The 13,886-nt window shown below is 39.5% G+C and overlaps 1 protein-coding gene across 2 annotated transcripts; it reads left to right on the forward strand.

Annotated features, from left to right (window-relative positions):
• The first annotated feature begins 679 nt into the window (after window positions 1-679).
• LOC124128709 lies at window positions 680-12,654 on the forward strand. Of its 2 annotated transcripts, XM_046492152.2 has the most exons (5): window positions 680-1,891; window positions 8,797-8,934; window positions 9,513-9,647; window positions 10,437-10,595; window positions 10,973-12,654. In XM_046492152.2, the coding sequence occupies exons 1-5, from the start codon at window positions 1,018-1,020 to the stop codon at window positions 11,911-11,913; spliced, it is 2,247 nt and encodes a 748-aa protein (XP_046348108.2). In that variant the 5' UTR covers window positions 680-1,017; the 3' UTR covers window positions 11,914-12,654. The 2 variants fall into 2 exon arrangements, with proteins under 2 accessions (XP_046348108.2, XP_046348116.2); XM_046492160.2 differs by lacking the exons at window positions 8,797-8,934; window positions 9,513-9,647.
• The last annotated feature ends 1,232 nt before the right edge of the window (window positions 12,655-13,886 follow it).

Raw genomic sequence — 13,886 nt, forward strand, 5'->3', positions numbered from 1 at the left:
GCAATGGGTGAAAAACATTGCTGATGTCCCCCGCCCTGATATTGCTAAAGGCGGCGTAAAACCATACTCACTCACAAACAGTGCTCAACGACACACTGACTGGTTTATATTTGGGTGATCATGGGTTTAGTAATACTGTATTGTTGTTTGACAAAGTCACTGATAACATCTTTTCTTGTCACACGGGACTTTTTTACGACGATTAATGTGGACGATGACTATGCATGAATTCAGCTAAACATGCTAAAAAGTCCTGTTCACATTGCCGACAACACGACCTGCTGCAGTGTATACTAACATTCCCCATTTCACTTGTGCGTTCGCCCTTATGTTTTACCTATTAAATATTGATACATACATCGTTTTTTGTGGTTTTTTTTGTAGTGTTACTGGTTGTATCTGTTTATTTAAGTAACTCTCACACGCAGTTTGTAGAATGTGTTATCGTCACATGATTAAAAAACACTCGGATGTCCTCGGATGTACCGGAATAAGCCGAGGAGTCCCGATTGGCTGAAGAATTAATTGTATAGCATTCGTGACCAACTCGTGTTATTCCGGGACAAGCCGAGTTATCTACCTTGGCTATAACGTATCGCAACCTTCCTGTCTGATATCTTCTATCTCGCATCCTTGCATTAGAAATATCGGAGCTTGTCGTAAACACCCGAGCATTTCCGACTGGGTCAGCTTATTAGAACATGGCCGCCTAAATCTTGAGATGAATTTTCGTGAACTTTAGAAGGCATTTTGGAAGTGTTCACGCTCAAGAAAAAGAAAACACCCCGTGTTTACACCAGAAAAACATACATCGAATCAAACAAGAGGTAAATCGGCGTGCAAGGTGCTTGGAATTGAAACGGATAACCGACGCCAAACCAAAAGCTTTTGTCCTCAGTTTGCGCGCACCTGCTCAGTGGCTATGGTGGGGTGATGTAACGTGCCGGTGAAGTGTCAACCCTACTTGCTCAAATACCGTTCCCAGTATAACAGTGAGGCTACGTGAAGGAAGTCAAAATGTTCATTGACACGCTGGAGTTTACGATCCCAGTGGATTTGTGTAATTTATACATGACTCTTCAACAACAAGGGACGAAATCGCATCTTGATTTCCCTGCGTCGGTGAACTCCTATGGCACAACTCAAGACGCCAATGTTCAAGTGGCTCTACGAGCAAACAAAGTGACGTTCAAAGTGGATGGTGTGTCATCAAACGCAAGCATAATTTCAAAAAGTGAATGCAAAACGTTAAAACTGTCTGTGTTCGATGTAGATCGATCATTAATGCCCCAGAAAAACACTAACAATTCAAGTGGCATATCACCAATTCATCAGCCACAACCTGTGTTAAACACGGCAAAAAGATTACATGAACAGTCTGTGTCATTACCACTACCACCTGCTAAAAGCAGTAGGACTTCTTTTTCTGAGTCTCCAAGACCCAGATCTCCTGTTCATCGTCGCTCACAACCTCAAATCAGTCCACGTCCATCTCTAAACACACAATCAAAATCTCATCAAAATGACACTCCAGTGAATGTGAAACTAGAACCAGAAGATCCAGATTTAATAGAAATAGAACCTGACGACATTGTGCCAAAGAAAGAGACTCCATACATGCAAATAGATTATTCATTAGATGTACCTCATACGCAAACATCTCAAGCAGCTTCAGAAAGACTTTCTCATCAACAATCATCGCATTCTCAATCACCCGGTTCTTCATCATCTTCCTTCCATCAAAACGTTCCACATGCTCCAGATTACGCCGAACCCAGTACCAGTCAACACGTTCAAGGACAATATGGTGATCAAAGTGCAGATGAATTTTTAGTGTTTCAAGACGACAATGACTATGGAGACGATAATGAAGCAGATTACAGCAATGATGGTAATTATCAGTTTCTTTGTTCCATTTGTGTGTAGAACTGCTGGCCAATTCAGTCATGAGTCCTCCAAACAAGAGTTCACAACTCAAGCTTACACAAATGTGTACACTAGACATCAACATTTTAAGAACGGTCAGTAATGAAAGTGTTTGGTTCTTTTGTGTGTCCACTTTCCGCAGAATCTGGTCATTGACTCGAGATACATCCCCAGTTACCACTTTGTGATGGAAGAACCATCTATCAACTGTCTAATGAAGATTTGATGGCAAGAAGTTTAGATAATTTCTCATTTTATGAACAACTTGTCTGTCAGACTGCTGTGATACAGCTGGAATATTGCTGACTGAGGCGTGTAACAACATCCTTCAGCAACTTTGCATGTCATGTAGAGAATAGAGCCACCCCCAGTCCTATGCCCATGCATCAGTTGTTGTTTTTTACAATTCCTATTGTTTATCATAAAGCATGGGTAAGTTATTCAACATAAATGGGGTAGCCTTGTGGTTAAAACATTCGCTCATCACGCCAAAAGCCCAGGTTCGATTCTTCACAATAAGTGGAACCATTTCTGGTGATGTTGCTGGAATAGTGCTAAAAGCGGCATAAAATCCATACTCACTCAGCATAAATGTTTCAAAGTAAATCAAAGATATGTGTTAACGATCTGTAGCCTAAAAATTCCCAATTAAGGTTAAGAAATAAATATTTATGCCATTCTCCATTCGGAAATGTTTAACATGTTTAACATTTACTGGTTGGTTGGTTGTTCAGCCGCACTCAGCAATATTCCAACTATATGATGGCGGTCTGTAAATAATCGAGTCTTGACCAGACAATCCAGTGATTGACATCATGAGCATCGATCCATGCAATTGGGATGCAATGACATGCATCAACCAAGTCAGCGAGCCTGACCACCCGATCCCGTTAGTCGCCTCTTACAACAAGCATGGTCACCTTTTACGGCAAGCATGTTTTGCTGAAGACCTATTCTACCCCGGCTCTTCACGGGTCCATTTACTGCAGTCATAATATCGGCCTCATATTATAAACATAAACATATTATCCTACAAACCCTTAATTAATATAATGAGAATACTCCTTCATTTCTTCCTCACACTCGTTTAAGGTGCCACAATTTGCAGAGCAGAGTTCCGGAAACCTATGATTGTGGGTCCGAATTCCAGTTCAACCCGATCATGTTTCTCGTGTCAGCACCATCTACGAGCTCGTGGGTTTCACCAAAATAGTAAACGTGTGACACGAGACCTGCATCACTTCAGGCTTTCCTCCCACATTAAGCTGACCCGCCATGATATAACTGGAATACTGTTCAAATCGGCGTTAAAACCAACTCACTCCATTTCTTTCTTAGTAAGCTTCCATGACAACACACATCCGTCCGTCCGTCCATCACCCAAGTCTGAATAGGGCCAGCAGTTCAGTTTTGTACAGTGTTCGATCATATCATCAGCTGAGAATATTACCCTCCACACCGTTACGAAGTAGCACTAGTCCTGTAGGCCTTGCCAAACTGCCCAATAGTAAAAGTATCATGAGGACTAGGAGTTATTTGCCAATTTTAAGGGTTTGCTATATGTTATCAATTATAAGGACTATAGGAATAAAAAAGTTAGTGTCTATCACTGCCTCCATTGTTTGGTATCAGTTTTGCTATGCTTTGTACATGTTGTAAAAGTAAACAATTATCATAATGAATAAGAATAGGAGAATTAATTTATGACTGCTGCATCCTTTCTTAGTATGCTTCATGTTCATGCAACAATGAATGAAGTGGAAAAACATTTTATGCCATAAGGGTCTGTATTATGTCAGTACCTTCTTGTGACTGCAAATGATGCTGACTGCAGTATCAAAATAAGAAGAAAGAAAAACTCTGAAATGTGTAATTACTTGATGTGAGATGGTAAGCCAAGTTGAAACAGACACATTGCGGTTATAACTCGTTTTAGATTAAAAATCTAGCCCCAGTGAGAAGGGAGATTCAGAACCTGTTGAAAATCTAGGCTTGCTTCAGTTATTGCTATAGCAGTACAGTAAGGGTTTGGCAGAAGGGAAAATAATAAGGTTAGGGGACCGAGACAGTCTTCCTTGTATCCATATTCTCTGTGTATTTTACTATGATTGTAAAACAAAATGGCATTATGCTGCCAGATGTGTGAGGCAGACAGTTTTCTCGACAATGAGGTAAAATTCCTGAATTTCAATGCAGTTTTAGAAACAAAGAATTTAAACTAGTCTTTCGAGTTTGTAGCTAGTCCTACTTTAACACAAGAAAAATGTTTACTATGTTTACATTTCTGTCAGTTTCATTCACTGCCAATTTGTGTCAAAATTGAAACGTTGAGAACTGGTTCAGAATTATTAGCTTTGAATGTACTAGTCAATGACTACCTGACTGGCTTTTTACTTGGCCTCTGCTCAATTTAGAAGTCTAAGACTAGCAGACTAGTGTGAATTCCGAAGGCTGTTAATGTGTGGTTTAAATTTCCAGCTGGCCAAATAAGGACCATGTGGAGAGTTAAGGTTCTGAACTTCAGCGTTGCGAGTCCACTGTTTCAAGTCCAGTATTGACATTGTCAGTGTGCGACTTTTGTCACTCGTCCAAAGCCAAAGAATAAAATGTGTTCTGTCTTGTAAGCCTAGCTAAGAATAGTCCACATTACAACGCTAAATTGTACTGAAAATTATGCTTAGAGCCAAGTTTGGGCTAGTAGATTATAAATAAATGACATTTCAGTTCTTAAGTTTCTATCTGGCCAAACAAGTCTGTTGTACTGGAAATAATTCAAGAATTTTGATTAGCTTAACATGGATACCAGATTCTCAGCATATTGGTGAGAGTATGATCTAGCACTGATACAGAACACTAATAGTCATACATCTGCACTTGAAGAACTATAAGGCCATGGTTGATGAAACAAATTAATGCAAGAATTAAAAAAACTTGCATCATTTGGCGATTAATAGGTTTTGTGACATATAAAGGAAAAAACGCATCCTTAATAGTGCTCATTCTCTGACCAGTATATATATCACATTTGATATCATGGCCTTGTGTATTCTTACATGTATAAATCAGAGATTAACCTGATTTGATGATGGAAATAGTTTTGAGAAATCTTTTTCCAAATTGGGTGGTGACTGAACGTATAACACTTGGGTTTCCGTTATCAAATCAGAAACCTTTGATTTCCTGGTTTTGTTTGTGTTATCCAGGAGTTCATTGAACAGAAAATAGACATGCATTTGGTTAAATATTGTCAAATAAAGTTTCCATTTAAACATTTTCAGTTGAATTTTGATCTTATATCCTGGATTGCATCTGATTTTGTTTTCAAGTTTGCCACTCATGTATGATGACGTTACTTCAAGATAGTTCATGTTCCCACTGTAAGGAGGTCAGGGCTTTTGTGGCTATTATATTACACTTACAATCACACTGTTTCTTGTATAATTATGACAAATAAAGTGACAAGATCAATTATGGCTTTTGGGGTTGGTAATTAATATTGATAGACATTTAAAGCTTTAATCCATCTTGTCACTTGCCATGTTGACACACCCAGTGCCACAGTACAGCGATGAAGGGGGCGTGGTTCCTGGCATCACAAGGTAAGTCCACACACTGGCTTCCTGATTCAACTGTGGCCTGGGCTAGGACGTTCCCAAGCTCGTCAACATTAGGATACCTCCGTGTTCGTTGATGAAATTCTGCAAAATAACAACCGGTTTTGAAAGCAGCCATATTGTGCTAGAATGACAAGCAGTTAAGGTTTATGACATTGTGGCATAGTGAAGAGTAATCCAAGACATTAAATGGGCTCGTATTGAAGAATGGGGGCTGATGTCTTCCCAGTTGATTTTTACAACCAAACCTGTGTCAGGTGTGACACCACATGTAAAGACGCTGGTCTCCTGGTTGTATTAGTGTGTGATTGTACCCCAACTGCCCACAACATCAGCCTCTTGTTGGTCAGTTCCCTGTCTGATTGCAGCAAGCACTGGTTGATAGAAGGTGGAGAAATTGTCCTCGTGTTATGGCTGCCTATCCTCATATGAAAGTTGACAGTTACTCTTCTGTAGATGTATATTTGTTTCTTGATAAGGGTCTTCTTGAAAACAATTTTGTATTAAATAACCTGATATTTCAATGGACAGTTGTAATAATCTTGAGTCTCCAACAGTTTTGGTTTAATGAATATTATAAGTTTGTAGCGATTAGTAGCGCTGTGTGTATTGTGACCATGTCGTAATGCGACTTTCTGTGTCGCCCAAGGGGGAAATACAACTGATTTTATCTTACCTTGCATTAAAATACTAGCTTCTGATTGGTTAAGAAGCAGGCAACTATTTTCCATGTAGCCCGCTGATACAGATGCATGACATATACTGCGAGATCAGGTGAAAAAACTTATAATGGTTGAAAACCTCAATGTCGCCTTCAGTGGTGATATTCTCATGGATGCGTCCCAGGTTGTACATGCCTGGTTGCCCTGGTGTGTCATCATACCCAACCTGTAGTGATGGCTGCTCATGCTGTCAGCTTCGTGTGTTCTGTATGACATGATTACACATGGTTGTATTGATGTGTGTAAAGAAAAAACAAATCAGTCATATCTCAAACTTCACTTTTTATTTGTTGTTATGGTTATCACATTTAAAGGAGACTTCTGTTCCAAGGTTTAATTCGACTCTAAAATCCATCTTAAATGATACACTGAAAACTATCAATATTTATCGCAATAGTTGCTTGCAATATCAATAGTGATCGCAATAGTCTCTTTCAATATCAATAGTTATTGCAATAGTGATTTCCAGACCAATAGTCACCGCTGTTAATTGTACTTGCAGACTGAAAAAGCTGATTTATAGCTGTTGTTATTTTGCAGAATTCACGTCTAGTTGTATTATCACAGCCATGGTTAAAGGACACAGATCTGGTGTGACATTGTTGTTACTTGATAATGTTTCTCTGCCGTTTGATACCTGTATATCACAGTACAAATTTGCATCTCATGATTAGACCATCTATTTGTTACAAACACTATGGAAGGAAACATTTGAAGCCAAGTTATTGGAGTAAACCTAGACGTGTCCGGATCCTTGATGCCAAGTGAATATGATCCTGATAATGTTAATGTTGTTTTGAGAGATTATCCGGCAGATTATTTTCATGATCTGAAAATGTGGACTATTTCTCAGACTAACTTTGCGGTAGGGTTGTTGTTGGCGCTTTTTCTTGAGTATCTCTTTAATCTGAGAATATGGATTATTGTAGACTCACATTTAGTCTCTGAAATCTTGTATTACACAATATCCTTCTTGACTCTTAAAAAAAAAATTCCCTATGCTGATTTCAGAATGTGGAATAGAGCTAGCTTGAGCTGGCTAGACTTGCTTTTGTATGCATTTCTAGATTATTATTTTTCATGAGATAAATATATTCTACGGTCATGGTGCAGGACAAGGATTATTGGTACCAGTGCAGTCCTGAAGTCAGTTTTTGGTTTTGGTTGCTATGGTTTCTTTGTGTTTCACACTTTGTTTGTTGCATGTGTTGAATAGAATGGAAAACTGTGTTTGCTTTTCACAGCTGGAGCAGGGTTTCGGTGCTTCAGTTTGCCCTGTGCTTCAGTTATGAGTGGGGACTGGATTGGCTTAGGTGCGGCTAAAGTGCGACTTATGCTTTGTGCCAAAAACTTGTATGTGCAACTTCTAGTCTGTGCTAAAAACTTGTATACATGTGCAACTTCTAGTCTGTGCCAAAACGTGTTTGCAACTTACGGCCAATGCCAAAACTTGTAAATATACTATTTGCCTTGTGTTCTTTCAACTTTGTTTTCAGAACACTTTGTCATAACTTACGAACTTGTGTCAGCTTGGACGGTTTAGAGAAAAAACAATGAACAGTGAATAGTAACTAAAGTCACGGACTGAACTTACTGATATAGTGAATGTGAAATGCTGTGGAATGAGGTGTTGACCACCACAGCATTGTCACATTGTTCAGACTTACTGCAGCACAGAATGATTCTGTGTCTCGTGTCAGCCAAAGAGTAGAACGGTGTTGGGTAGGCTTGTGCATTGGTTGACCAGGGCCTGTCCTTAAAGTGACATCAGAGTCACGTTACGATCATCGTAAGCCTATGGGAGTTGTCGCGCCGTTCCACAAAGTGACATCAGAGTCACGTTACGATCATCGTAAGCCTATGGGAGTTGTCGCTCCGTTCCACAAAGTGATATAAGGGTCACGTTACGATCATCGTAATCCTATGTTAAAGTATGGGAGTTGTCGCGCCATTCCTCAAAGTGATATTAGCGTCACGTTACGATCATAGTAATCCTATGTTAAAGTATGGGAGTTGTCGCTCCGTTCCACAAAGTGATATAAGGCTCACGTTATGATCATCGTAATCCTATGTTAAAGTATGTGAGTTGTCGCTCCGTTCTACAAAGTGATATAAGGCTCACGTTATGATCATGAAGGTATTATTTGGGGAAGTTAAAACTGAGCCATTGATCCATTCGGTAATCCGTATTATCGATCTTGCGTTGGCTTTACCGCATAGTCATTAACTCCAAAATTACATCAACATGGTAGAAAGAAAGAGACTAAGAACTTGCTGATTTTGTCTTGGCTTTTTCCTTTGAAAAATGAACAAGTTGATTCAATAATAGTTGGTTTTAACATTTCAGATGAGGATATATAAATAAATCACAACAAATAAGAAAAGGACTGTTTCAGTTGAAGAACATGGTATGAATCAAGTTATCATAGCGTTAATTAATAGTCAGAAGTAAAGTGATCATTAATTTGATATTGTCACAATGTACCAAATAAATTAAGTCACCAATCTGAAACTTTACATTGAATTATTAACAGATATAAACGAGGAAGGAAGTGTTGCCCTGCCAACAGAGGATCAGTGCATTGCCACAGATGCTTCAAATACATCGGCATCAAGGGAGCTCCGTGATGGGGTCAACTCTGATGAAATGGCAGTCAGTTACAACATTTTAGGTAATAATTTAAATAAATGGCTAGATGAATAAAAACTTTTTTAATTAAATGGGGTCATCTCCCTTAATAATATTCATTACCAGATTGATAATATTTTTATTGAAGGATGAAATTAAGTTATTTCATGGCACGTCTGTCATCTTTCGTTCATTTGTCTGTTTGCTTTCATTGTGAGCTTTTGTCTGTCTTAGACATTTCCTCTTTGGCCACAAGGTCTTAAAAAATGTGGAACTCAGCATTGTGGTTATGGCCGCTATGGCAGCCATATTTAAAATGTCGTTTTGGTTCATTGCCACCATAGAAAACTACAACGGACAATACCATGTGTACTTTCAATGCAGTTTTGAGGATTTATTTAAAACTATAAAAATCAATTATGGTAATGATAATGTTTTATAGTTAATACCTTTATCAGTTGTAAATAATATGTGAATTGACATTGGTCATGGTTTAATCAAGTAAACAAAACATGATAATTTCATCAGAATTATATTTGAAAAAGAACTTTCTTGTCAATCACCATGATTACAAAAATGCGCTAAAAATCAGCTTGGAAATATTTATATATGTATCAACAGATGTGAAACAGGAAATGAGTGGTGCCGTGCCAACCGAAGATGAATACATTGTCACAGATCCAAATGCATCAACATCAAGGAATGTAGACGATGAGGAGAGCGAGGATGGAATGGGGCTCCATATTGACATGTTAGGTAATAATGAATGGCGATATGAATCATATTAATTTTGATGAGTGTGTGGCCATTACTTGCAAGTATGACTTTCAGTAATGTAATTCAAGTAAACAGTTAACATTATTATGCTTAGGTAAAGGCTATTGTAATTTTGTAAGCTGACCAGTGGTTTAATTTGAAATGGGAACAATGGTGTAGCAGTCGTTATGCCGAAGACCCAGGTTAGATTCCCCACATGGGTACAATGTGTGGAGCCCATTTCTGGTGTCCCCCGATGTGATATTGCTGGAATATTGCTAAAAGCGGCATATCCCCATGCTCACACATTAGTTTGAAGTGAAGGTGTCTGTCAACATACATGTAGGGTAGTAAAAGGCGACTAACGGGATCGGGTGGTCAGGCTCGCTGGCTTGGTTGATGCATGTCATCGATCCCAATTGCGTGGATCGATGCTCATGATATTAATCACTGGATTGTCTGGTCCAGACTCGATTATTTTACAGACCGCCGTCATATAGCTGGAATATTGCTGAGTACGGCGTTAAACAACCAACCAACCAACATGTAGGGGGTACTCATCACGTGAGTTTTCATCTGTTTATGAATTGATGGCACTTGTACCATTGAGTCTACTGCAGTTATGCGTCTCATTATATAAGTAATCATGACAATAGCAATAAGATGTCACCTGTTTGAATTCTTTTTCAAAGGTTCCCAAATTTGATCCCTAATTACATATAATCGAAATGCCAAATGGAGTGCAGAGCCTTATGGCTGTATTATAAACATGGGAATTATTTCCTACAGATGACAAGGATAGGATTGTTCCAGAGAGCCCCACAAGTCAGTCTGCGTCTACAGGGCGTTTCGCTACAGTTGAGGAGTCTGAACTAGATTCCATATTACTGGATGGGAGAGCCAAAAGCACCCAGCGAACTACGCTATGGGGAGTAAATATTTTTAGACGTGAGAACAATTAACTTCTTTTATTTTGATTTATGTTTGAAGTGCAATGTAAGAGACTTTGTATATTAGGGTTAGAAATTTTATTTTATTTTCCACTTGTCTACAGACATGTTCAGCTGTAGAGTTTGCTTTTTGCCAAAGTGTTAGTCCACAAGGAATTGTTACTAGTTCTTCCTGAAATTTACTGGTCTTGGACAAGTCAACTTGCGTGAATTTTGAACCCTGTATGTTGTAGAAATGGTAAAAAAGTTTATTTTGTAATTTGTTTTTAAAACATATAAGATAAAAACTAATAATCTTGCTGAGTTGAGGCACAATCAGAATGTCAGAACAATTAGACAGGCTTGCCTGACAAGACATCATTCCTCTTTATTCAGAATGGCTGACACAACATGACAAATCAACAGAGTTTGAGGAACTCCCGACTGAAGAATTAAGTGCACACTTAAGACAGTTTTATGCAGAGGTTCGCACTGAAGATGGTCAATATTACTCAAAGTCATCATATATTGGCCTGAGAGCGGCCATTCACCGGCGTCTGCGCTCACCTCCGTATGATAGAAACATAAACATTCTGCAAGATAAAGAATTCCACAATGCTAACAAGGTGTTCATGGGTGTGTTGGGAAATATTAAGAAACTAGGTCTTGACAGTGTTGCACACTATGAAGCAATATCTCCGGAGGATTTGACACGAATTCGAGAATTTCAGTCCATAAATTCCCCGATAAATCTCCAGCGCAAAGTGTGGTTTGATATTACCTTAGGCTTTGGAAGGCGAGGTTGTGAGAATCAAAGGGATTTGACTGTTCATTCCTTTTCCATTGAAACAGACGATGAAGGGGTAGAGTTCTTAACACTGAGACACACAGAGGCTGCTAAAAATCCAACTGAGAAAGTGCAAGGCAAACCTCGTATTTACGCAACAGGCTCCCGATCCTGTCCTGTGGCAGCGTTCCGAAAGTACTGCTCAAAATTGAACCCCCAGAACTCGGCCTTTTTTCAACAGCCGCGTAAACACGCGCAGGAACTGGAGAATGTTTGGTACACACTGAAAGCCGTCGGCCACAACACACTCTCACAGATGATGAAAGGAATATCCACTGAATACAAACTCAGCAAGATCTACACAAACCACTGTGTCCGCGCCACCACGCTGACGCTTCTCTCCCATGCCGGAGTCGACTCGCGAGTTATTGAAACCATGACTGGCCAAAGGAACCAACCAACTTTCTTTGTGTATAACACAGGCTCTTTGTTCAATCAGAAGCGACATTATTCGGCAATCCTGCATGGTTGTCACAGCACTAATCAGTGATGGTGCTCCGGCTGTGAAAAACTGTTTCCATGATCCATTATTATGTGAAAACGCTTATGAAGTACATATCTACACACTTAAGGGGAAGTATGTCTGTTATGACAAACAGAGTGCTAGTTTTTAAAATGTCTTTTACGGTAAGCTTGGCTAAATCCAGCTTGCTGCATGTTATCTTCATACAAGACTTAAGCCCCCGTTACACTATCAAAAAATTGGTCCAAGTTTGACTGTTTACACTCATCAAGTTTTTGACAGGCCGTCAAAGTTTTGGTGGGAATTATCTTGCCAAGATGGATGCTACTGACGAAAAATTGTTTGCTGTTGTCATATGTATTTTGTGTATTGCCATGTTGAGAAGGCGACGTCGGGGTAAGCAAAGGCATATTTGGTCCTGAGAATGGCTGCTCGTTGTTGAAACAAATCAGTTAATTCTTCCAACATCTCGTCAGTCCAAAATAGTTGACTCATTTTGACTTGACTCTATGCATTTCCGGTTGAAAAGGGGTAACTGTTCCTTGCAGTCTGATTGTCTAAATTAAATCAACGTCATCAAACTTTGATCAAAGTTTGACGAGAAATAAGATCGATTTCTATTCCATCAAAGTTCCATCAAAAACTTGGTCAAAATGGACTTTGACCATATTTTTTTATCCAAGTTTTTGATGGTGTAAAGGGGGCTTTAGTCTCATGCTCACTGCATGGGTGTATTCGGTTTGTTGCAATAAAGCTTTGTGAAAGAGGCCTTTAATATATGTAATCAGTGTATCATTTATTAGTAACCTTAGAAAATACTTCTGTATTCTACAAACTTTGTGTTTTTTACTGTTATTTATGTATGTTGAGAGATGCAGTCGGGTAGCGTTCGCTCGTCACGCCAAAGACCCGGGTTCGATTCCCGACATGGGTACAATGTGTGAAGCCCATTTCTGGTGTCCCCCGCCGTGATATTGCTGGAATATTGCTAAAAGCGGCGTAAAACTATACTCACCATGTGCGTTGAGAGATGATTACATATTTATAATCATATGGTTGATGTTAAAGTATTCTCTGCGTTCCTACCCATAATTTCGAATAATGGGGTATGAGTTATACATTCTAGTTGGATGAAAATGTAACTGGATTTGAATTTGGGGCAAGTGATGTAAGATGCATACCCCTTACTTATTTATTACCTCCATGAATGATGCATCATGGTTAAAAACTTGAGCATTTGATGTTCTGTGTAAATAAATTTGAAGGATACTTTTCATTCTGATGAGGGGCGGTCGGGTAGCCTAGTGGTTAAAGCGTTCGCTCGTCACGCCGAAGACCCGGGTTCGATTCCCGACATGGGTACAATGTGTGAAGCCCATTTCTGGTGTCCCCCGCCGTGATATTGCTGGAATATTGCTAAAAGCGGCGTAAAACCATAGTCAGTCAGTCAGTCAGTCATTCTGATGAAATCAGTCCGTTTGATATCCTGTATTACTGTGCTCACGACGCAGCAAACTGTTTGAAATTTATTTTTGCCAGGCTGCCATCAGGATCCAGACTTTAGAAGCATTAGGCCCTGAAAAAACTCTTCAGGCCCTGATATAAAAAACTGCAGATTATTGTCACAAATAAATCAACACGTAAATTTACAGCAGGCCCTAAGGCCCTATATGAATTTGAAACTGCGAGTCGACACAAGGTCTTCCTGCCAAGGGACTATGGGCAGTCGGTTATTTCGAACACTGTCAGCACGACATATTTGTTTTGTATGTAAAGTCATGAACAGTCTGTCACCTACCACTTGATAAGACTGCCTCCGTGGTCTAGTGGTAGAGCGTCCACCCGGAGAGCGGAAAGTCCGGGATTCGATCCCTGGCCGCGTCATACTGAAAGACATTAAAAGATGTCGTTACTATAGATGTCGATGAAGGTACTTGTTGTTACCTTGTCTGGCGCTCGACATTAGGGGCTAAAACAAGGACTGGTGAGCTCGGAGTCAG

This window comes from Haliotis rufescens, unplaced genomic scaffold, assembly GCF_023055435.1.
Source record: "Haliotis rufescens isolate VD_foot unplaced genomic scaffold, xgHalRufe1.0.p SCAF_9, whole genome shotgun sequence".
NCBI lineage: Eukaryota > Metazoa > Mollusca > Gastropoda > Lepetellida > Haliotidae > Haliotis > Haliotis rufescens.